The 26,142-nt window shown below is 43.5% G+C and overlaps 1 protein-coding gene across 4 annotated transcripts in view; it reads left to right on the top strand.

Annotated features, from left to right (window-relative positions):
* The window catches only part of EMID1 (EMI domain containing 1), a 94,258-nt gene extending 72,891 nt beyond the window's left edge, over window positions 1–21,367 (top strand). The window contains exons 15-17 of one of the 4 annotated variants that reach the window (XM_083145521.1): window positions 9,516–9,600; window positions 14,677–14,767; window positions 19,779–19,916. In XM_083145521.1, coding sequence (XP_083001647.1) covers window positions 9,516–9,600; window positions 14,677–14,732 — 141 coding nt within the window. In that variant the 3' untranslated portion in view covers window positions 14,733–14,767; window positions 19,779–19,916. Of the gene's footprint in view, window positions 1–9,515; window positions 9,601–14,676; window positions 14,768–19,778 lie in introns of all 4 variants that reach the window. The other 3 variants (XM_083145507.1, XM_083145515.1, XM_083145501.1) reach the window with 3 other exon arrangements.
* The last annotated feature ends 4,775 nt before the right edge of the window (window positions 21,368–26,142 follow it).

Raw genomic sequence — 26,142 nt, 5'->3', positions numbered from 1 at the left:
GCACCATGTAGGTTTCTAGGCACCATAAGATGCTAAAAGTTAGGAACCCCCCCACAAGTGACCCCATTTTGCAAACTACACCCCTCAGGGAATTCATCTAGGGGTATAGTGTACATTTCAAACCCCCAGGGGTTTCACCAATTGTGGTACAACTGGGCAGTGAAAATGAAAAATTATTTTTTTTACACAAAAATACAGTTCTGGCTCCAAATTTGTCATTTTCAGAAGGTATGAAGGAGACAAAGCACCCCAAAATCTGTGCCCCAATTTCTCCCGAGTACGGCAATGCCTCACATGTGACCAAAAAATACCAGTTGGGTGCATGGCAGGACTCAGAAGGGAAGGAGTGATTTTGGGATTTTGCAGCTCAGATTCTGGTGGAATTTTGGTGGGTGCTATGTCGCATTAGCAAGACCCCCAAAGCACCAATACAGTGGAACCCCCCCACAAGTCACCCCATTTTGAAAACTACACCCCTCAGGGAATTCATCTAGGGGTATAGTGTACATTTCAAACCCCCAGGGGTTTCACCAATTTTGATACAAGTGGGCAGTGAAAATGAAAAATTACATTTTTTTACACAAAAATGCAGTTCTGGCTCAAAATTTTTCATTTTCAGAAGGTATGAAGGAGAAAAAGCACCCCAAAATCTGTGCCCCAATTTCTCCCGAGTACGGCAATGCCTCACATGTGACCAAAAAATACCAGTTGGGTGCATGGCAGGACTCAGAAGGGAAGGAGTGATTTTTGGATTTTGCAGCTCAGATTCTGGTGGAATTTTGGTGGGTGCTATGTCGCATTAGCAAGACCCCCAAAGCACCAATACAGTGGAACCCCCCCACAAGTCACCCCATTTTGAAAACTACACCCCTCAGGGAATTCATCTAGGGGTATAGTGTACATTTCAAACCCCCAGGGGTTTCACCAATTTTGATACAAGTGGGCAGTGAAAATGAAAAATTACATTTTTTTTTACACAAAAATGCAGTTCTGGCTCAAAATTTTTCATTTTCAGAAGGTATGAAGGAGAAAAAGCACCCCAAAATATGTGCCCCAATTTCTCCCGAGTACGGAAATGCCTCACATGTGACCAAAAAATACCATTTGGGTGCATGGCAGGACTCAGAACGGAAGGAGTGATTTTTGGATTTTGCGGCTCAGATTCTGGTGGAATTTTGGTGGGTGCTATGTCGCATTAGCAAGACCCCCCAAGCACCAATACAGTGGAACCCCCCCACAAGTCACCCCATTTTGAAAACTACACCCCTCAGGGAATTCATCTAGGGGTATAGTGTACATTTCAAACCCCCAGGGGTTTCACCAATTTTGATACAAGTGGGCAGTGAAAATGAAAAATTACATTTTTTACACAAAAATGCAGTTCTGGCTCGAAATTTTTCATTTTCAGAAGGTATGAAGGAGAAAAAGCACCCCAAAATCTGTGCCCCAATTTCTCCCGAGTACGGCAATGCCTCACATGTGACCAAAAAATACCAGTTGGGTGCATGGCAGGACTCAGAACGGAAGGAGTGATTTTTGGATTTTGCAGCTCAGATTCTGGTGGAATTTTGGTGGGTGCTATGTCGCATTAGCAAGACCCCCCAAGCACCAATACAGTGGAACCCCCCCACAAGTCACCCCATTTTGCAAACTACACCCCTCAGGGAATTCATCTAGGGGTATAGTGTACATTTCAAACCCCCAGGGGTTTCACCAATTTTGATACAAGTGGGCAGTGAAAATGAAAAATTACATTTTTTTACACAAAAATGCAGTTCTGGCTCAAAATTTTTCATTTTCAGAAGGTATGAAGGAGAAAAAGCACCCCAAAATCTGTGCCCCAATTTCTCCCGAGTACGGAAATGCCTCACATGTGACCAAAAAATACCAGTTGGGTGCATGGCAGGACTCAGAACGGAAGGAGTGATTTTTGGATTTTGCAGCACAGATTTTGGTGGAATGAATGGTGGGTGCTATGTTGCACCAATACAGTGGAACCCCCCCACAAGTCACCCCATTTTGCAAAGTACACCCCTCAGGGAATTCATCTAGGGGTATAGTGTACATTTCAAACCCCCAGGGGTTTCACCAATTTTGATACAAGTGGGCAGTGAAAATGAAAAATTACATTTTTTTACACAAAAATGCAGTTCTGGCTCAAAATTTTTCATTTTCAGAAGGTATGAAGGAGACAAAGCACCCCAAAATCTGTGCCCCAATTTCTCCCGAGTACGGCAATGCCTCACATGTGACCAAAAAATACCATTTGGGTGCATGGCAGGACTCAGAAGGGAAGGAGTGATTTTTGGATTTTGCAGCTCAGATTCTGGTGGAATTTTGGTGGGTGCTATGTCGCATTAGCAAGACCCCCCAAGCACCAATACAGTGGAACCCCCCCACAAGTCACCCCATTTTGCAAACTACACCCCTCAGGGAATTCATCTAGGGGTATAGTGTACATTTCAAACCCCCAGGGGTTTCACCAATTTTGATACAAGTGGGCAGTGAACATGAAAAATTACATTTTTTACACAAAAATGCAGTTCTGGCTCAAAATTTTTCATTTTCAGAAGGTATGAAGGAGAAAAAGCACCCCAAAATCTGTGCCCCAATTTCTCCCGAGTACGGCAATGCCTCACATGTGACCAAAAAATACCAGTTGGGTGCATGGCAGGACTCAAAAGGGAAGGAGTGATTTTTGGATTTTGCAGCTCAGATTCTGGTGGAATTTTGGTGGGTGCTATGTCGCATTAGCAAGACCCCCCAAGCACCAATACAGTGGAACCCCCCCACAAGTGACCCCATTTTGCAAACTACACCCCTCAGGGAATTCATCTAGGGGTATAGTGTACATTTCAAACCCCCAGGGGTTTCACCAATTTTGATAAAACTGGGCAGTGAACATGAAAAATTACATTTTTTACACAAAAATGCAGTTCTGGCTCAAAATTTTTCATTTTCAGAAGGTATGAAGGAGAAAAGGCACCCCAAAATCTGTGCCCCAATTTCTCCCGAGTACGGCAATGCCTCACATGTGACCAAAAAATACCAGTTGGGTGCATGGCAGGACTCAGAAGGGAAGGAGTGATTTTTGGATTTTGCAGCACAGATTCTGGTGGAATGAATGGTGGGTGCTATGTTGCACCAATACAGTGGAACCCCCCCACAAGTCACCCCATTTTGCAAACTACACCCCTCAGGGAATTCATCTAGGGGTATAGTGTACATTTCAAACCCCCAGGGGTTTCACCAATTTTGATACAAGTGGGCAGTGAAAATGAAAAATTACATTTTTTTACACAAAAATGCAGTTCTGGCTCAAAATTTTTCATTTTCAGAAGGAATGAAGGAGACAAAGCACCCCAAAATCTGTGCCCCAATTTCTCCCGAGTACGGCAATGCCTCATGTGTGACCAAAAAGTGGCAGGACTCAGAAGGGAAGGAGTGATATTTGGATTTTGCAGCACAAATTCTGGTGGAATGATGGTGGGTGCTATGTCGCATTAGCAAGACCCCCAAAGCACCAATACAGTGGAACCCCCCCACAAGTGACCCCATTTTGCAAACTACACCCCTCAGGGAATTCATCTAGGGGTATAGTGTACATTTCAAACCCCCAGGGGTTTCACCAATTTTGATACAAGTGGGCAGTGAACATGAAAAATTACATTTTTTTACACAAAAATACAGTTCTGGCTCAAAATTTTTCATTTTCACAAGGAATGAAGGAGACAAAGCACCCCAAAATCTGTGCCCCAATTTCTCCCGAGTACGGCAATGCCTCACATGTGACCAAAAAATACCAGTTGGGTGCATGGCAGGACTCAGAAGGGAAGGAGTGATTTTTGGATTTTGCGGCTCAGATTCTGGTGGAATGAATGGTGGGTGCTATGTGGCATTAGCAAGACCCCCGAAGCACGGTGAAATTATGAACCTAATATTCCATAGATGTGTGGTATATTTTAAAACACTCCTTTATACATAGGCCGGGTTTGTCGGGGCAAGTGTCACACTGGAAAATAGTTTGCTTTCTTATTCCCTTTTTATAGCAAACTTTGCACCTTTTTTGTGTCCTGCCCTTTTTTCCAGTGGAGGGGATTTCATCAGGAAAATGCTGCCCTGGTACAATACGGGGGCCAGTACTAGAAGTACTGGGGCCCTCTGCCTGCTGGTTCCCAAATATTAGGCCCTTTATGACTTCCTCTTGAAAGTGCATAAATGTCCCCCTCTGGCCGGTAGAACGGAATAGCACGTAAGCGTTATACAGTGCCATCTGGATGATATACACGGCCACCTTCTTGTACCAGATTTTTGTTTTCCGCAGGGCACTGTACGGCTTCAGTACCTGATCTGAAAGATCCACTCCGCCCATGTACCTATTGTAATCCAGGATACAATTAGGTTTGGAGGTGTGGGTACTGGTACCTCGTACAGGGACGGAGGTGGTACTGTCTCCGTGAATTGTTGTCAGTATAAGGACATCCCTCTTGTCCTTATATTTGACCAACAACATATTTTCGTTGCATATTCCCCTGCTTTCACCCCTTCTCATTACTTGGGCAATGTGCGTTTTTGGGAGGCCTCTTTGGTTCTTGCGCACAGTACCGCAAGCTGCTGTACCTCTTGAACCAAGGGCCTTAAACAGGGGGATGCTAGTGTAAAAGTTATCCACATAGAGGTGATAACCTTTATCCAGGAAGGGGTGCACTAAATCCCAGACAATTTTCCCACTAACACCTACGAGGGAGGGGGGGCATTCTGGCGGTTGAATTCTTGAATCCTTCCCTTCATAAACCCTAAACCTGTGGGTGTACCCTGAGGTGCTTTCACACAGTTTATACATTTTTATGCCATACCTTGCCCTCTTACTGGGAAGGTACTGGCGGAATTTAACCCTTCCTTTAAAATGTATAAGGGACTCGTCGATACAAATACATTTTTCAGGGATGTACACCTCTTCAAATTTGGCACTGAAATGATCAATGACCGGCCTGACTTTGAATAGCCGGTCAAAGGTGGGATCATCTCTGGGTGGGCACTGTGCATTATCGGTGTAATGTATAAATTTAAGAATTGTCTCAAATCGAGTCCGGGGCATGGCCATACGGTAAAATGGAGTACTGTACAGAACATCTGTACTCCAATATTGCCTAATTTCTGGCTTTTTTACTATGCCCATATGAAACACCAGACCCCAAAACGTCATCATCTCTACTGCATCTACAGGGGTCCACCTAGCAAATGATGACGTGGGGTTTTGAGCAATAAACTGCTGGGCATATAAATTAGTTTGGTCCACCATTAAATTTATAAAATCATCAGAGAAAAATAATTTGAAAAAGTCAATTTCTCTGAGACCTGTGGAATCAAATTGGATTCCTGGCATGGCCAAAAACTCAGGAACCTGGGGCTCAAAATTGTCTGGTGGTGGGGTCCATACTAGATCAATTATTGGGGGGGGAATCTCAGCTGATCTACGGGGGCGTCTTTGAGGGGGTCCCTCATCACCAGAGGAGGAAGAGGAGCTTAAGACGAATCCTTCAAATTCCCCGCTTGCATCACTGCCTGTGTCAGAGTCAGAGGCAAGCATGGCATATGCCTCCTCCACTGAATACATTCTCCTGGATGACTGGGAGGACATTTGGGAGGACATTTGGGAGGACATTTGGGATGCCATTTTTATTTTTGTGTTACTGGTAGTGAAATGTTTCAACACGTGTATAGTGTAGGGGGGGGTACAAACTTTATTTCAATCCGGGGGGTATGTAGTGTGTATGTGGTGCAGAAAAAAAAAAATACTTTATACCAATAAAAAAAAAAAAAAATGAAGGGGTTAAAAATAAAAAATTGAAGGGGTTAAAAAAAAAAAAAAAAGGTCCTGCGCCAAAAATTGAGCACAGATGTTGGTCAGTAACGTCTGTCACTGAACAGCGCTCAAAGGCAACAGGAATCTGATCAAAAAAAAAAAAAAAATTGATCAACCCTGTGCCGAAAAAGCTGATCAGTGATGTACGTCACTGATCGGCGCACAGTGGCCACAGGACACCCACAAAATCAGTGTGTGTAAAAAAAAAATTAAAAAAAGACCCCACAGCACTCACAAAAAAAAAAAAAGGTGATCAGTGATGCGACACTGATTACCAGTGAGGGACAGCAGGTGCACAACCTTTGGTGCAACTGACAGTGCAACTGGCAGCAACTGACAGGTATATATATAAAAAAAAAACCTCTGCGCCCCCAAAAAGTTGCTGATCAGCACAGATATACTGATCAGCACAAAAGGGGGGGTAGCAGACACAAAATATACACTCTCTATCACTCTCTGTCACTATCTCTCTATCTCTCACTATCTATCACTATCTATCACTCTATGACACTGCAGCAGCAGCACTGACAGTTATATATATAAAATAAAACCCCTGCACCCCCAAAAAGGGGGGGGTAGCAGACACAAAATATACACTCTCTATCACTCTCTGTCACTATCTCTCTCTATCTCTCTATCTCTCACTATCTATCACTATCTATCACTCTATGACACTGCAGCAGCAGCACTGACAGTTATATATATAAAATAAAACCCCTGCACCCCCAAAAAGGGGGGGGGTAGCAGACACAAATCTCTCTATCTCTCTACCTCTCACTATCTATCACTATCTATCACTATCTATCACTGTATGACACTGCAGCAGCAGCACTGACAGTTATATATATATAGAAAACCCCTGCACCCCCAAAAAGGGGGGGTAGCAGACACAAAATATAGCTCTCTCTGTCACTATCTCTCTATCTCTCTCTATCTCTCTCTATCTCTCTCTCTATCTCTCTATCTCTCTATCACACTGCAGCAGCAGCAGGAAGTCTCAGGAAGTCAGATCCAGGAAGCGTCCAGCACGCTACAAGCAGTGATAAGGTGATCAGGTAAGGTATTTGCAAGGATCAGGTAAGTATTAGCAAGGATCAGGTCGGTATTCACGGCAGGCAGGCACGGTGACCGTTCTGCACGCTATTCCAGACCGGAATGGCGTCTGCAGCGCAGTCACCGTCAGTTTAAATGTCGCGCCTTGGCTGTGATTGGTCCGTGGGTCCCACGGACCAATCACAGCCTTGGGGGCAGGTGGGGTGAGGGTGGGGTGAGGTGTCATCGTCACCGATGACCCCCTCATGCCCCCTGACGCCCGGCGGTGATTGACACCTGTGTTACCGAGCGTCCGATTCGCTGGTAACACAGGAAAACGCTGTGAATGGCTGTTCACACTGAACAGCCAATCACAGCGATCGCCGACGGGGGGGCGACATCGCAGCCCCCCCTGGGCATGCAGGGACATGTCTGCTGTCAGGGACAGCAGACATCGTCCCTCTGTCACTGCGTCTCGAGACGCAGTGACAGTTTAAACTCATGACGTACATTTATGCCATGTGTCGGGAAGTACCTCCCGGCCATGACGTAAATGTACGTCAAATGTCGGGAAGGGGTTAAGTCCAGGTTGTTTCTGCCAGACCACTGTGAAAGTCTGTCCACTTCCTGTCTGTATGCAGACTCATCTGCCTCCTTGATTAGGCCGATGATGGTGGTGTCATCAACAAATTTTATGATTTTTACTGACTGATCACTCAAGATGCAGTCATTAGCGTAGAGGGAGAAGAGCAGGGGAAGGACGTCATTAGCATAGAGGGAGAAGAGCAGGGGAAGGACGCATCCCTGGGGAGCACCAGTGCTGATCATACGAATGGGTGATGTGAAGGCTCCTGCTTTCACCACCTGTTTCCATGCCATCAGGAAGTCCACAATCCAGGAGAAGGCAGATTCTGGAACTCCTAGGGAGAAAAGTTTGGGCTTTAGGATAGCAGTGTTAAATGCCAAGCTGAAGTCAATGAATAGGACCCTCACATAGGTGGCTGGATGATCCAGGTGTTCCAGGATATAATGCAGCCCTAGGTTAACTGTATCCTCAATGCTTCTGTTTGCTTGGTAGGTGAACTGCAGGGGGTCGAGATGGGTGTTTGTCACCTCCCACAGATGGTTCAATACCAGTCTTTCGAATGTCTTCATGACCACTGATGTGCGACTGGCCTGTAGTCATTTAGATCCTTCACAGCCAACTTCTTGGGAACCGGAATAATGACTGAGCGTTTGAAGCAAGCGGGGACCCTACTCATTTCCAGTGAGGTGTTAAAGATCACAGTGAACATGGGTGCAAGCTGCGTTGCACAGGTCTTAAGGGTAGATGGCGACCCTCCATCAGGACCTGCAGCCTTCCTAAGTCCGACCCTTTGGAACAAAGCTTCTACCTCTCCCTGGTCCACCTGCCAGACCTCGGAGTGTCGGAGTGTCTTGCTTCACATACGTTTCTAAACATTTTTATACATTCTGACAGAATACATTTTCTTGAGACTAGAAGTATTACAGTTAAAACCAAAGAGCATTTGTAACATATAATATCTGTAATATACCGTATATATATATATATATATATATATATATATATATATATATATATATATAGTATAGCTGTAGCTCAGTACAAACAGGCAGCGGCACTCAGTGGGTTTTTCAAAAGGTGTATATATTATCCAACATTTCGGGGACTAGCCCCTTTGTCCAGGTGTTAAGTATACGGGTGCCAGTTGACACTAATGGTGCATACGCACTGGGCGATTTTGCTCAGTGTGCATGCACAGCGATGATGGGGAAAATCACTGGGCTGAAATCACTCAGTGAGTACACAGATGACGCTACAGCAGATGATCGGCGGTGCCCGGCGATGATGCGGAAGCACGCATCAGTGCTCACCACCAGGCCCTACACACAGGGCGGCTTTTGAGCTGAAAAGAGCTCAAACGGTAAAAGTGAGCTGCTTTCAGCTCAAAATGCGTCCAGTGTGTATGGGCCTCAACGATGATGGGGAAAATCTTTGGGCTGAAAATAGTTATTTTCCCGGGGTGGATGACTTGACATCCGCCCCATTGCTCATCTGCTGGTTATACTATCATATGAGTGTCGGAAGCCAGCATCAGTGCTCACCCGCTCATCGCTGACCCATACACACTGGGCGGCTTTTGAGTTGAAAACAGCTCAAACCATGAAAGTGAGCTGCTTTCTGCTCAAAACTGCCCATTGTGTATGGGCCTTTAAATATGGGCTTTGAAGGCTATTGCCCCGTGTCCTCTGCTGCAGACGTATCCACTGCTTCCTGTTGGTGGTACCCATATAATTAACAAGTACAATTTATTCAGTAAAATATAACAGACATCAATTTACTGAGTTTCCTTTTATCACAAGATTTTGCAATATATATTCTTACAATGGCTCTCAATTTATCTGTGTCAACGAATATAATTTAATTAATTCTGAATACCTTTTTTTCTCTTCCAGCGTTATAGATATCCTGCATGATTCACTTACCCTGGCATGTTTTATTCTTTTTTTTTTTACCAAACTGTAGTTGCAACTGTAAAATGTGGGTGGGAGAGGGTTAATCCCTCACAGCTGTGTCTGTCTCTTGCCTGTGCAGGGGGAAAGGATGCTGCAGATTAGAGAAGCTCTGAAGATTTTAGCAGAAAGAGTTTTAATATTGGAGACAATGATTGGAATACATGGTGAGTATCGAGGAAGAGGAGGAAAAAATGAATAACAGAAAGGGGATAGAATGGAGGGAAGGGGGATACAGATAACATAATAGAGGCCCTTATTCTGATTGACGCGTACTTTACCGCATACTTTCGGATCGCGTCTTTACGGCGTCTGCGCATGCGTGGAGAACGCAACGCGCATGTGCCACGCCTTGACTCCGTACCTGTTCGGCCAAATCCCGTACAAAACTGTTCCCCGCAATCAGTCGGGAAATATGGGCGTATTATGGGCGTCATGCGGAATGACACATGGGCGTAGTTTCAAAGTGGGCAAAACGGGGCGGAAACATGGGCGGACACGGGGGAGTACACTTATGTTGGGGGGCGTACATTCGGATACCACTCCGAATGCACGCGATCAAAAAGGGAAGAAATGTGCGGTGTCCACAAGTGTACTATTGCTTTGCGGACACCACTCGTTCATGCGGTAGGCGAACGTACGCCTAATGACTACAAGCATTAACACCTGAACCCAATAGAATCGACTCCTTTACTCATTACTCACTAATAGGACGCTTGTCAGTGCTTTAATAGAAACCATTGCACTTCAATTGCTGTAAGGGTTAATGTGTGCAATGCATGTGTTAGGCATGCTTGTAAGGATATATTGGCATCTAATTGATTCCAATTCCAAATAAGAAGTTTTTTATGAGGATAGGTAATTGAATAAGTGGGTCATGTGATGTATTGCAGAAGATACATAATAGTGGGTTGTTTGGCGTAAATACTCCGCTTACGTGCGGTAGCACCGCTTGGCTCCCGTTCGGATGCGGTATTCCCGAGCATACTCTGTAATACTCTGTAATACCGTGCAGAATCGGAGTGTTTCTCCCGCACACGCATGGTTTGTATGTCGTCCGTAAACACGCCCTGTTCTTAAAGAGTGAGTCCGTCCGAATGCGGAGGACCCGTGGGCGTTTCTACGGACGATGGCCGCACGCGGCAGAACACCGTGGCGTGCGGACCGCTCCGTAAGAATGCGGGAATATCCGCACCGATCAGAATAAGGGCCAGAGAAAGGTACACCGATATAGAGAACATAGGTATGCATACATGGGTTGCCATATATTTGAGCTTAATAAGCTGAATTCAGCCTGAATCTTATGGGTGTATGAATATTGAAAATAAATATCCATCTCTGTATGCATAGCAGTTGCATTGCAGTCTCCATTTGATTAACAGGAAGCCAGCATTTAGGGGTAGAAATATGAATTTTAGTTTTCTGGATGTGTTTCTGAAAATGCAGGTGTGCCCAGTGTTTTTCAGTGGCGTCAGCAATGACCATTTTGAGCTTGGTTCTTTAGCAGATTAGTAGAAGCCCTAGAATTAATCAGATCAGTGGCGTAACAATAGCCCTGCGGTGGCGGGGAGGCCCTAAATAAGTGTGGGTGCCGGGGGTCTGCGGGAGCAATTGTTGCACTGCTTCCGTGACCTGCCTTACCCTTCCGCTTGTTGCCGCGTCTGTGGCTGGGACCTGCAGATCTGCCTGACTGCGATTCCGGCACTGCTCCTGGGTCCTGCTGCTATTGCTAATTAAAATTGACCCTTTACAAAATGTCCACCCCGTTACAGCAGACAGTTTTTGAGGAGGTCGTGGCCAGATTTTTGTCAGAACACTGTGTTTGGCTCTGCCCCTAACATTTCTAGGAAGTCCCACACCTCGTCTCTCATTGGCCCACAGCCTACTGAATTGTAATGACCATCAGTGGGTAAAATCCTTTTTTTTTCTTGCAGATGGTGTTACCCACTGATGGTTACCTATAAATAGTACCATGCATGGTTAACGCATCGATTGCCATCCCTATTTAGAATACATGAACATATTCTCACATTAGCATAAGGAAGTAAGCAGACAACTGCATTCGAAGCAGCTCCTACTGTGCGCCTTGCCTTATATGTGAGTTGAAGTACCTGGAACAGTAAACTGATGTAACCATTCAGTGCCAGCTTACTAAAGACTGACTGCCTGGTGGTATGAGGATCACAGTATGCCATACTTTCCTACATTCCTGGCATATGAGGGAGACTTGCGCATTGCAGGGTATATTCCTAGATTAATGATAGAGAAGGAAACCATCCCGACGTAGTGATGCTTGCGGGTGGTCCATCAAATCTGTGTGTGATGGGGAAGGCAATACAGTGATGACTCATATTGCATTGTCACATCCTTTGAGCTTGTTCCCCCTGGAGGCGATGTCCACAAAGCAGTCAAATATGCAATGACTTGCTCCTGAAACAGTATGCTCCTGCCAGTACATGGTCTATTCAAAGCCCTCATTAATACTCTACTGTGTCTAGCTGTCTGGCATTTAGCAACCTTCATGCTGACAAGTAAAGAGTTGATATAGAAGAAGTATACCGCTATGAACCAGTACATGCAAACATACAGTATATTTCGTTTTCATTTAAGTATCCTGTTAGAATATACTGTAGGGCCTGATTCTGGTTCACTTGCAAAAGCAAATGGTCTCTCTAATGTACAAAACCATGTGCACTGCAGGTGGGGCAGATGTCACATGTGCAGAGAGAGTTAGATTTGGGTGGGGTTTGTACTGCAAACGGATATCTATACTGCAGTGTAAAAATAAAGCAGCCTGTATTTACCCAAATCTAACTATCTCTGCACATGTTACTGTACATCTGCCCCACCTGCAGTGCAGTATGGTTTTGTCCATTAGAGAGAGAATTTGCTTTTGTAAGTGAACCAGAATCAGGCCCATAGTCAGTTACTTTGGGTGACTGATCTACTTTAGATATAAGTGTACTGTACATTTCTATCAATGACAGGATAACCATTAATTACTAAGTTCATTCAGTTTGAAATGTAACTACATAAAGCAGGTATTACCGTATTACCAACCTTTTCCCACCAACTCTTTTTTCATCTGTGCAAGTCTAGGGTTTCCAATAATCTGCTCAAAAAAACAGTCTGGAAGTGGTCCTCACTGACATCAGAGACCCACCTGAAAAATGTCTGGGCTTGCCTGCGCTTTCACAAACACACCCAGAAAATGCCATGTTCCTGCCCCTAACTGCCATTTTCTTGTCAGTCAGGCTGTGGCTACTCTGCAGCATCTATGCGAACACTGCACAGTCATCCAATAATCGCTCCATTTGCAAAATTCTATGACCAATATCAGAAAACTCTGACAGCTAGTTAGAAGTCAAATGCGCCCCCCCCCCCCCCCCCTACACGTTTGCACCTTCTCTGAGGGGATACTTTGCATATAATCTCCCATTAAGGTCCACAGCAGCAGGATTGCATACGATACAGCATATGTGGTCTTTTTGCATATGATCCATTGAGGCTGAGGCTGCTGGATCCCACAAATCTTGCTGGCAGCCCTTGCAATATGTGGCTCCCATCCGATACGCACAGGACCATGGAGATAAAACACATGTGATTTGACACTTTTCATCTGTTTTCTTGGTCTGATTCACTGAAATCGGTGAAAAGGGCCCAAATCGCACTTGAGTATGAGCACCACGTCTGAAAAGCTGAAAGAGCATCTTTTTGGAATCTTCATTGAAGCACATTCAAAGTGTAATTAACATTATATTATTCATGATAATTAGGCTACTATGCTGTCTCTTTATTTTATAATATTATTAGTTACCATAGTTGTAAAGGTCTCTAATCTCCTGGTACAGTCCTAAAAATTAAAGGGGGTATTCAATCTCCTGCTTCCATTCCCGACAGGGGAAATGGCGGCCGGGCCCTATGCAATGCTGTCTTCCCCGACAGCATTGAACAGGGATCGCCGCAGAACGTGCCCGACTTTACAAGCAGTCGGGCACGTTCTGCCGAGAATGTCCAGGAATTGTCGAGCTCCCGGCCGCAGCTCGACGATTTTCGGCCATTTTTCGCAGTCACTCCCCCTTTTTGGCAATCTGCAGGTGGGATATTGAATCCCGTCTGCCGAGCTGACGTCGAGCCGGTCTAGAACGGGATCGGGTCACAGCTGTCGGCAAGTGCGACAGTCATGACACCAGATTGAATACCCCCCTTAATATTTAAACCTGTAATGTTCCTTTTACCAAGTTCAAACAATTCCTTCATTCATTTCTCACTACGCAAATTACCTGGGCTTTATAAATGACTACTTAAGTCATGAATATAATTAGGAATATTCAAGGTAAAATTACATTACACATTATATTAGACTTTCTGAAAAGTGGGACAGTTTATTATTCAAGCTTGGAACTATGCAAGCATAACTAAGTTTTGTAGTTGACCAAGGTTATCTGAAATTGCATCTTTGGACATTTTTAATTTTTTTAACTGTTGATCGGTAAGTAGTTGAGATAAAGCACTTAAGGCCCATACAAACTGGTCGACTTTGAGCTGAAAGACGCTCAAAACAGCCTGTTTGAGCAACTTTCAGCTGAAACCCGCCCAGTGTGTATGGCCTGGCGATGAGCGGTGAGCGCTGCTGCGCGCTCCCGCATCATTGCCGGGAAAGCCGCTCATCTGCTCATCATCTGCTGGTTATACCAGCAGATGAGCGGCATTGAGGACGGCTTTGCATAGCTCTGCGCTATGCAACACCGTCCTCCCCCCTCCGTCGGCGCCGGGCAGGGGGAAAGCGGCTTTCGTCATAGTCGCCCAGTGTGTATGGACCTTTACACTGAATAAAAGTTTCACCATTGCCAAGTAACACGTTATTTATGCTGCCATCTGCTGGAATGCATGTGCATATCATATTGTTTAACAAATACTTTGAAAATTCATTTTTTCATGATGAAAATCAAGCTCACAGTATCTTCAGCACTAGTAACTAATTTCTGCTCTTTCTTGTAATCCTATATGCTTTCATTGCTCTTATATTTATATTGCTTTTTTCTTTTCACTTTTTTTTTTTCTTACTCTTTATGTTTATTACGTTTTTTATGGGTGTTATCATTTCTTATATCTCAATATTCAAATACTACCTTCTCATGCTGTATTTACTACTACACATTTCCTCACCCCTCTTTCACACCCATCTCTTGATTACTGTCATCTTGGTCCATTGTTCCATTGTGCTGTTTTCGGTCTGGCAGGTGGTCAGCTTAGCCTCCTTCCTCCAGCTTCAGGAGCAGCTGGAGCTACTGGTTAAAAGGGTCACTCTGCTTGAGTACATAATGTGGCCAGGTAACAAAAGCCATGTGCGGCTCCTTGCTACCGGAATGTTTGTTACCATTTCCCCTACCTCTTGTATCCACGGGCTGTATATGTGAGCTTGTTCCAACTAGGTATTCTTAAGTTTTTCGATAGGAGGGACACCAAAAAATGACGTTTTATATATATATATATATATATATATATATATATAAACTCCAAGCGAAATGATGGCACTCGAGAGGCAAATAATGCAAAAATTAACATATATTGTCAAGCTTTCGGGGACTTAAACCCCTTCTTCAGGACAAACACCTACAACCTGTAGGTGTTTGTCCTGAAGAAGGGGTTTAAGTCCCCGAAAGCTTGACAATATATGTTAATTTTTGCATTATTTGCCTCTCGAGTGCCATCATTTCGCTTGGAGTTTATGCATTATTCTCTTTTTGGGCACCGGGGACTGCTGTTCACTACGCTGAGTGCCGGCAGGCTTGGACACTATATATATATATATATATATATATTATTGGTGATTACAAATGAATGGAGGCTCCACGTGCCCTTTTGTCATTCGGTTATTCAGAGCATGGGCAGTGATTTTTCACAAGGAGGAGGATGAAATCCTCTGTTGTAGCTCTCCAGGATTCTCTCACATATGGGGGCCCATTTATCAAGGATCGTATTTACATTGCGATCTTGGCGGAATATTACCACTCAGGATCGCATTGTAAAATTCCATCGGAGGTATGTATCATACCTCAGGGCGCAGGGACAGGGCTCTAAAAACATCCCGCCCCTTGCGATGCCCAGAGCTGGCAGCCGGGGGTCTGCACATGCACGGTTAGCGCTGACCTCCCTAGCGACCCCACTGCCGTCAGTGCGATCCCGTAGCCATAGGCTATCTCCATCTCAGAACTGACCCCCCACAACCTGGGCAACATCACATCCCCCATAGAAACCTATGGAGGAATGGGGCTGCGAGTGAAGCAGGAGGGATCGCAGCAGGGATTGGAGATTCCTACTGTGGTCCCTCCTACATACATACGAGGGGTACCTAATATTTGTGGCTAATCCGTGAAAATGGGTAGTTTGGTGAAGTAGCCACCAATATTCAATAGTAAATGGGCCCCATAGTGACATTCACAGCTGGCTAACAGTGACACAGGGGACTCTGAGACAGTAGGGAATAGTTAGCAATAGTCGACAGTAGCACAGGGGGACCTGTGGTGTAGCAATAATAGCCCCTGCAGGGGCTCGTAGGCACTGGGGATACCGTAGATACTTGTCTGCTGTCCTGTTGCACCTGCCCCCAGTGAAAATTTAATTTTTAAATGGAAACAGGAGTGACAGACCCGGTGGTGATAGCCAGAGACTGGAGATGGGGGGGGTCAACACCATGAAGAAGGTTTGCCATAAATTACCCAAATTAGTAGAAGCTTGTACCCTCGCGGGCTCTGCTCACCACAATGTTATAAAGGATTGTGGCATGGATAGTAAATAAAAAAAAAAAAAGATGACACCCCCCCCCCCCTGAAAAAAAGCTGTCGATCATTTCCATGTCAAAATATTGTAATGTTTAGCTTTTACATGTCAACCGGTTGACCTTGTTTACCTTTTGTACCTGTCAACCTTTTGGCTGTCAACCATGTGGAGTTGACTTGAGTGTTGATCTATCAATCGCCACCCCAGTTAGCAATAGGACATTTGGGACTCATCTTACTTTGGCACCACAAGTCAATGTTTCAATATGGGAAAGGGGTGCCTCATCAATGCTTCCTGATAACCGAATGCCAGGTTGGTGGAGTATGGTTCATGTGGCACTTTATAATTTACACATCCAGTATTTTCAATACTAGTATATCAATTCTAGTAGGAAACCTAGGAACATATTTCTTAGCAAATTGAAACAATTCTATAAATAGTACAGTTTATAACAGTACATATATTGGGCCTGATTTTGAGTTGGACACAAAGTGGCTGTATTTTCAGGAAGCAGGAGAAGCCATATTAATTTCATTATACTAATGTAAGTATACATAGGGCTAAAGCAAGGGCATACTTACGTACCCTCCCAAAATGGCCGGGAGGGTCCCGAAAATTGGGTCCCCTCCCGGTCCCTCGGAAGGGTAGGCATAGGCAATCCTCCCACATTCCTGCCCATCACATCAGCCCCACCCCGCAGCCCCCCTCATCTGCCAGTAAAATACCGGCATTCCCAGCACTCTTTGAACAGCCGCGAATCACAGCATTTACCGTGACAGGGGCGGGGCTTAAAGATGACAAGCTCCCCCCCCCCAGAAGTGCTGCAGAGACTCAACAAGTAGGCAAGTATGACCGAGGGTCTATATGACATCAAGGGGGAAATTTACTAAGATGTGTATTCTACTTCACATGTGATGTTGCTATGGGCAACCAATCAGAGTCTACTTATTTATTTAGCACCCTCTAGACCAGTGTTTTTCAACCACTGTGCCATGGTACACTAGTGTGCCTTGAGCTGTTCTCAAGTGTGCCCCCAGATCTAGAGATGCCCAAACTAGTTTACAGCCACCACCAGTTCAAGTGTTATTTACTTGTCTCTTCTTTTCATTTAAAGGGCCAATGTATTTTATTTGGGTTACCTGTGGGGACCAGTGTGATTGTTTTTTATATGGGGGGCAATAGGTTTGTTTTTTTCCTGTGGGGGCCAATGTGTTTTGCCCTGTGGGGATCTCATGGTGTGCCTTGGCAATTTTAAAATCTTATTTAGTGTGCCGCAAGGTAAAAAGGTTGAAAATCACTGCTCTAGACGATAGTAGACAGGATCTGATTAGTTGCCCATAGCAACATCACATGTGAAGTAGAATACACATCTTAGTAAATTTCCCCCCAAGTGTTTAGCTGCACCGCTCCCTGTTTTTCCATCCATAGAAGTAGCCAGTGGCGGCTCCAAGGGAGGGGCTGCAGCACAGTCCAAAAATACAAATAGGGGAGCCACACCCACTGCCACCAACTGCCATTCCAAACTGACCCACTGGCAGTCGGTGTGGCTCTTCTATTTGTATTTTGGACTGTGCTGCAGCCCGACCTCTGGAAGCACCTATCATCATTAATCCTGGCAATTTCCCAATGCTAGGGGAAAGAAATAGTCAGAAACAAGCTTCCCTTCCTATATGTGAGACTACGCATAGCTTTGAAGTAGATATACATATATATATATATATATATATATATATATATATATATATAAAGCCCAAACAGACGGCGGCACTCGCAGACTTGTGTACAAAGTAATCCTTTTATGCAATAAAATACATGCAAAGTATCCCAACATTTCGGGGACTAACCCCATTTTCAAGGTACATCTGCACCTTGAAAACCGGGCTAGTCCCCAAAACGTTGGGATTACTATTTCTCGGAAGGCACAGCAGCCGCAGTCAACTCTAGGGATAGAGTGCCGGTCCTCTCCCTGAACATATATATATATATATATATATATATATATATATATATAGCAACACTGATGCATCTTTTGAGTGTAACCACAGCATTGCCACCCAGTTTCTGCCACTATCTCCCAAAATAGACTGGAAATATGCAAAATTTGCTGCAACATTTATTTGCAGCCATAAAAGGAGCTGCGTCCGACTCAGGATCAGGCCCTTTGCATTAAAGGTATATAGGCATTGCCATAAATTTAAGTTGGGGTGCTGCCTAAAGATACATATTTAATTTCACAATAGCTGACATTACAGCCCTGGTGATGTAATTGGCTTGGAATCCAAGGGCCAGTTGTAATAGCGTCCCAACTCAAAGATTTTTTTAAAAGGGACAATCACTTACAAGGCATGGTTTTGTCTAGTAAGTGATTGCCCCTTTAAAAAAAATCAGAGTTTGGCTGGCATCCCTCAAGGCCGCTGAAATCGGTGGCTATTACATCTGGCACGAAGTATTCATGCTGCCTGTATATTCTGTGTGCATGTGCTGTGACTGCATGAGGCATGTGTGTAAAAACAGGTGCATGCTGCTTGTTTTTGGTTATTTTGGGGTATTAAATAGTTTTCTTTTGTGTTTTTAAATCTACATTAGTAATATGAGATAATTGGGGCAATTGCTTCAAAAATAATGATGACAAAGTATTGATCGATTTGTAATATTAATCAGAATATGGAATAAAATAAACTATTTAAGTTGCATATACGTGTTAAATTAGAATTTTATGCATATATTTTTATTGTGGAGCTTTACTTTTTTTTTTTAAGAAAGGCCCTAATTCCACAACGGTCACTCGCTGCTTAACGCCGCCCATTGCCCATCCGAACGCCTACACCCCTCCACCCCTGAATCCTTTCGGCAACATGCGAGGGGATGTCTAACGAGAACACATCCCCTCATATGCCTCCACTAGCAGGAGAAATCATTTGATGGTCGCGGACCATTGAATGATTTCACCTGTCTTCACTAATAAAAGTCAGTCTCAAATGACCTTTATTTTACGAGTGCCTGGAAGAAGACAGGGCGGGCGGCTGGTGTCCCCGGCAAGCAACGGCACCCCCGCGTACCCCTGGGAATGCATTTCTTGGGGACACCCATAAAACGCCCTCCCTTCACGCAGCGAATGTCCCGGCAAGTGTATAACTCGCCAAAGCTGTTTGCTGTTGAGGTTTGTAGATGCGCAGAAATGCGCATGTGCAAACCCCGACCATCAGGGCTGGGGTTGAAAGGTTACCCCGGTGCTGATTGGTAACCCCGGGGATCGGAAATGTTGGATGCAGTGGGCGCCCAGGAATCAGTATGCTTTACACATTACTATGCAGACTTCTGCTAAACTAACCAATGGTCCACAGACAGGTTTAGTGTTTGTGAAGCATGCTGATTCCTGGGCACCTCTGCATTCAGCACTGCCAATCGCCGGGTGAACCATCTAGCACATATATAACATACATTATCTATCACATGTATGTTTATATGTGCTAAGTGATCATTTCCTTGCACTACACAGTTGATGCTGCAGCCGCCGCTGGTCACCTCCATGGTTGTTAATTAAATTTTTTGTCTAATTTAGAAACTGACACAGGCTCTGGAACAGATCCAACACCAACGGGCACTAGTGGATTCTATCGTGGAAGGCGCAATCACCCATCGCTTTACAAAGTGTTGCCATCGCAGAATGATGAAGAAGAAGATGAGAACTATTGATGGGTTCCACCATGGTGCCAGTGGCAAACTAATTAGGCTTATCTACTTTCTGTGGCTCTATTTGTGCCTTATTTGTATTCTTTTAAAGAGAAAAATGGATGCCCAACGTTTTCTCCAAGCAGTTTTCATAAAACATCTCTCAAGCCTGAACTTTAGGATATTACCAGATGAATACACATGAATTTCCCAGGGTTGGTTGTTATATCTCATATGTGCTCAATCAGGAGATGTACAGGAATCTAGGCCTGTTGTGTGTTCTCTGCAAACTGGGTTGAAAAGAATCATTTTTATGTTGCCTGGAAAACCCTACATACACCGTCACGTTGAGTGGCTGGTGCCCTGCGGAAAAACTGGTATAGCTTGATTACTGTAGCCAAACCAATCCTGTGGCAATATATAGGTAAGAATATTTAAAGGCACAGATGCATATGATCCTGACATTTTTGCCTGCAGGATTGTAGCCGTTATTTAAAACGGGGAGACCAGATTTTAAAATCACCATCAAGCTTCTTCTAAATGTTGCTTCTTGTACTTTCTATTAAATAATTAATCCAGTTATCTATATGGGTATCCAAATGGTATCAAGCGCACAGGTCACAGCCAAGTTTATGCACTATGGTCAAAAAGTGAAATGCTGGTGAACACATAGTAACTGCCAGGCAGGTACTAGCGATCACTAGACTGAATCATTGACCCAATTAAGCTGAATGAACATGCCAGTAGGACAGCTCATGAGCGTGGTACTATAACCAACTTGAACTTTCAGAAGGAAAAAAACAAAATACAGCTAATTGTTCTTGTAAATGAAATGTGTGTTTCTTGATGTTTATTCCAGCATCTCATAGCCAAACTGGAACTCCACACTCTATTTCTGAAGACAATTCACATAAAGAGAATAGGAAGCATTTGGTGGTAATATACATGTGTACAGTATATCATCACTAACAGTAGGGTAAGAATCAGTTTGGTTGGTTAACCTGGAGCATTTTTAATTCATGTGGTACCATTACTAAGGCAATTTACACAAGGGAGTACCCCCTCAGTGGTATCATGAAGGAGCTGGAACATGGAATAAACCACAGAGGATGCCCCCAGTTGTGTGTAACACCCATTGAACTGTGGGAATAACTTCTGATAGTTTCAGTAGTGTCAGTGACACACTGGTCCAGGATAATTTCCAACATGATCTTGTTGAAGTTCTCCCAGCTCACCACCTATGAGTAAACTCAAATAGAATTCTCCACCTACTGTAAGTGATGCTGCAAGTTTGTAATTGTACAAATATATGAAAGTTTACAAGACAAAATACCCAAGATGGGCTAATACATTTGATTGGTGTGACTTTTTTTTTATAACATGAGAGTGTGTTATTTTATTATGTACCCATCTTATTATTTGAAATCCACAATGGAACAAAAAACACTTTGTATAAATAAATAAAACTTTTTTTATCGAGTTTCTGTTTGAAAATGCTTCACTCATGACATAAAACATAGGATTTTATCCAGGAAATGTTGTCTTTATTTGGGCTGCTCTACAAGCCAGCATGTACTGTCAATATTGGTCCACAATAATTAGTGTATTGCCCCTCAAGTTACACTTGCAAAGTATTTTTAATGATCTCTCATATTTAAATCTTGTAGGAAGCGCCATGAGCTAATATATAAGAAGTTTATTTGCCCTGAGTCAGAGGAGATTATGGGTGAGATTTAATAGGATGAGAGATTCAGAAAATGAGAGATTTTGTGAGAAATCTCCAGTTTTTTTAAAGCGGCAATCATTTACACTGCAAAATCAAACTGATTTTGCAGTGTAAATGATTGCCGCTTTAAAAAAACTGGAGATTTTTCACAAAATCTCTCACTTTCTGAATCTCTCATCCTATTAAATATCACCCTAGATGTTCACAAGATGTCTGTCTGTCACTGGCCACTGTAATATCTACATCAATCTCTCATTCCACAAGAAGACACACTGCTCTCTCCACCTCACCTATGGCTGCTAATTCAACAACTCTAGGTCTTGTGATAAATCCCATTCGTTCCAGCTGCTGAAACAAAAAAAGATAACGAAATACAGAGAGATAACCAATTAAAGACATACCATACCTCCCCATTGCGGGACAGTTGGGAGGTATGGTATGGGGCCAGCAATGTACCACGGCAGGGGGGGGGCAGTTGGGTATCCCCGCTGCCACTTGCTTGTCAGCGGGGAATAGACGCGTCTCTTCCCTGCAGACAGAGGGGCAGCAGTGTCAAAATGGCCTTCAAATTGCAGTGGCCTTCAAATCGCATCACTCGTGCAAGGCCACGTCACCTCACCGTGAGTTCACGTCCCCAAAAATTTGGCCGCGTGGCTGCACCGCGCGCATACGTCCCACTCGACCAACAATGAAAATTGGGAGGTATGGACACACTGTAAGATGAGAGAACTTTACTTACAACGTTAAAGAAGAGGTAACAGTAAGAGAACATTGTGCCTAGGAAGGAAACCAAGTGACTAAGGAAGTCTAGTGTTTACATAACAAGATAAATGTTAATATCTCACCTAAGTGCTGAAACACTGGATTTGTTCAAGGTTAGCTCATGTCTATGTGTTTCCTGTAGCTCATAGTACCTCGGAGAAGCTAGAATACCAGCTTCTAACATCTGATCTTCCAGCATACCTGGGTCTCTAAACAATGCAGAAGTATCTCTAAACTGGGCAAAGTCTGACAACTGTGTGTTTGCCTCCCCTATGGACATATCGGTAGGGGATGATTTGTACACATCTGTGTAGGAGAATGAAAGTTTGAGAAACAGTTAGAAACATACCTTCTGGTCTATGAAAATATACATTTAGTTGTAAGATCACTTTACAGGCTGAGTCTCCCATATCCAAAATGTGGAAGTACAAAATTGTTTGAGCGGGACACTGAGAGTGACACCTTTGCTTTCTGGTGGTTTGAGGATCCTGATTCTTAGGTGGTTGGTAGCACACAATCATAAGGAAGTCCAATTCAAATGCTGTAAGAGGTGTCTATATGAAGCAGACACCTCCTGACAACATCTGCAATCTGAATGATGCTTCCGAAGATCACCGTCACAACCACTGATGATCGCTGCCTTCCAATGTTCCAGGTTGCCGCTCCTGCTCAACCCTACAATTCCTGCAGCATTTATATCATGCACATGTGCAGAACGAATCCTGCACATGCGCTGACCACAAACGTCGGATTACTATATAAACTAATAGGTTTACATACCTGAATTAGGCCCAGTGTACACAAACTTTGTTTTCTGCACAAAATCATTAAAAAATATTGTATAAAATTACCTTCAAGCTATGTGTATAAGGTGTATAAGAAATATACATGCAACTAGGTGGGTCCTCCGAATCCGATCCGCATGGAGCTGCGCATCGGATGGGATGTCAAACACTTGCGATTTTGGGCGATTTCCCTCCATTTCTCGACTTGTCTGTAACTGGCACCCATAAAGACTGGTATATTGCCATATTTATGCTTGTTAAACCCCTTTTACAATGCATTCCTAGGTCACACCTGTGATTTTGTGCATGGGAGCGACCCGGCTAGGACCCCTTTCAGACTGCTGGCTGGACCTGGTTTATTGCTGGTTTGATGATGTCACCACACTGCAGTACCAGCGTTTGGAGATGAAATGATCTCCTAGTGCTGGCTCTTCTTATGCTGGGAAGTGGTTCTTGATCAGATTGACCCAGGATACCCATTCACACTGTCCCTGCACGTTATCCAGGTTATTTCAACTGGCACTTCTCAGAATAAGCCGCAATCCGGGTTGCTGCATGTTCGTGTGCATTAACTTGGGTAATTGCTGGCAGTGTGAAAGGGGTATTGACTAGATCCAATTTTATCAGGACTGGCCCAATTTTCAATTTGGAAAAGGGTGTGGATTTGCATTTGTCCTGATGTGGTTGTATTCAAATATAGATGTGACCGAAGCTTTAGCAATGGAATGACAATTTTATATCTGCTGCAGTGAAAAGTCATGTTAACAATTAATATATTTCACCTTTATGTGAATATTTCAGTATTGGGTTCAGTGTTCCTAAAGTGACTGTACTATTGTCAGAGAGTTAAATACCATTGTCAGACAATGTTGCATTGTGGGATTGTTTTTTTCCTCACAAACATGCTTTCCTTGCTCTTGCTGCCATAGCACTTTTGCTTATAAAGAGCTCAATGTGCTGAGAGTAAAAGTGTGGTAATCATCATGTCCATTCTTGTGTCCAGGTTTAGAGAAAACATGATGACACATTGTAATGTCCGGGCACTGCATACCTATATAGATGGATTGTTAATTTAAATGTTTATTGTGGTATAAAATAAATCAAACTTTATATTTTAGTTTGATAGACATTAAAAAACAGAACAGCAGTAAACACAAACAGCTGAAATCACTCTTATATAGTGTACAAGAGGAGATGGGTCTAGCCTAGGGATGGGCAACATACGGCCCGCTGCCCCTCACCAGTGCACAATGACAAGTATCCTGATGGGCTGAACAGCTTGTCACTGCACTACAGCAAGAGGAAACCTATGTGATGTCAGTCGCTGGGTGACAGAGCCAAAGAGCCGGTTAAAGCTGGTGTGCCACTTTGATCCACTATTACATCTGACGATGCAAAGGAAATCCCAGCTGGCTACCCCGTGGCGCGGCAAAGCTCTTCTCGGTGATGCAACATAACTTTTGCGGTTATTGTGAAAAAAATAAACACCAGGTGAAAAAAAAGTTTATTAATAGGGTTAAAAACTGCTAGTTCATCCCAGTTGCAGTCTGTGATGGAGTTTTGTGCATCCTTTATATATATATATATATATATATATATATATATATATGTGTGTGTGAACATATGTCCAATGCACTCACGGTTACTATTAATCCTTTGGGTGGTGCTCCCATCAGGCTCGCATTTGAATATACGGTCCAAATCCACAGTTTCTCATAGAATCAGGGCACTCACCAAAACAGCAGTAGATCAATGCTCTTTATTCCATCACAATAGTTGGTAGTAAGCCGACGTTTCGGACCTGTTCAGGCCCTTATTCATGGCAGTCCAACTCCCACATAAAAAATGCAACCACTCTTGTTGGGATATCTTCTGGTCCTGACGAAGGGTTAAATACCCGAAACGGCGTAGACCGTGGAGAAGTTATAAATCTCACCTTGTTGTTACACTAAAGTCCTGGAATGACGCCCATTATTTGGAGAAAATATTGGTGGATGCAGTGCCACAGGGAAGGCACCCGGGCATAACACCTTTAAACAAGAAGCGGGGAGTGCCGGACACGCAAACGAAGTATATATATATATATATATATATATATATATACATATATATATACATATATATATACACATACATACATACATACACACACACACACACACACAGGTTGAGTATCCCTTATACAAAATGCTCGGGACCAAGGACCGGATTATTCCGTATTTTGGAATATTTTTATTTTTTAATGAGGTATCTTGCATTTATGTTGTATAAGCACATCAAACACATGAAATACACAGAAATATAATTATTTGTGCAAAAAACAAGGTTTTAAAACATGAAACAAAATTTGTGTACTATCTCAGACACTGAATTTGAATGCCATGCAATCATTCTCTTGCACATATTTAGTGCCAGTTACATCTCATTTCCCCTGTAGTGCCCATTACACTGTAAGTTTTTAGAAGAAAAAAAAAGTAAATTTTGGAAACTATGGTTTTCAGAATAATGGATAACGGATATTTGGATAAGGGATACTAAACCTGTATATATATATATGTTTGGAGCAATTTGTCTCATTTGTCGATACAAACATGATGATTGATGCTAAGTCAGATAACTTCCTAGACGTTAAGGTCACGTTATGTGAGGGACAGATTTCAACGGATTTATTTCAGAAATCCACTTATAGAAATATATTGTTGGCAGCCAGCAGTTTCCACCCTTATTCATTGAAACTTGGATTTCCTTTTTCTCCATTTGTAAGAGCGAGGCGCATTTGCAGTGCAGAAAAGAACTGGAAATTTTCTCTTGAGAGAAGGGGAACCACTCTCTCAAGAGCCCCGGCGCTAATGAGTAAGAATATAAAAATGTATAAATAATATGTAAAGAATTAAATAGTTCAAATAAGATTGTACCCTTGGATAACTGCTGCAGTGGTGGAGAGTTTGCTAGACTCTAAACCGATTTACTGGAGACAAGTT

This window comes from Crinia signifera, chromosome 1 (assembly GCF_055691185.1).
Source record: "Crinia signifera chromosome 1, ASM5569118v1, whole genome shotgun sequence".
Taxonomy (NCBI): domain Eukaryota; kingdom Metazoa; phylum Chordata; class Amphibia; order Anura; family Myobatrachidae; genus Crinia; species Crinia signifera.
The sequence above is the reverse complement of the archived record's forward strand: the minus strand, read 5'-3'. Positions and strand labels throughout refer to the sequence as shown.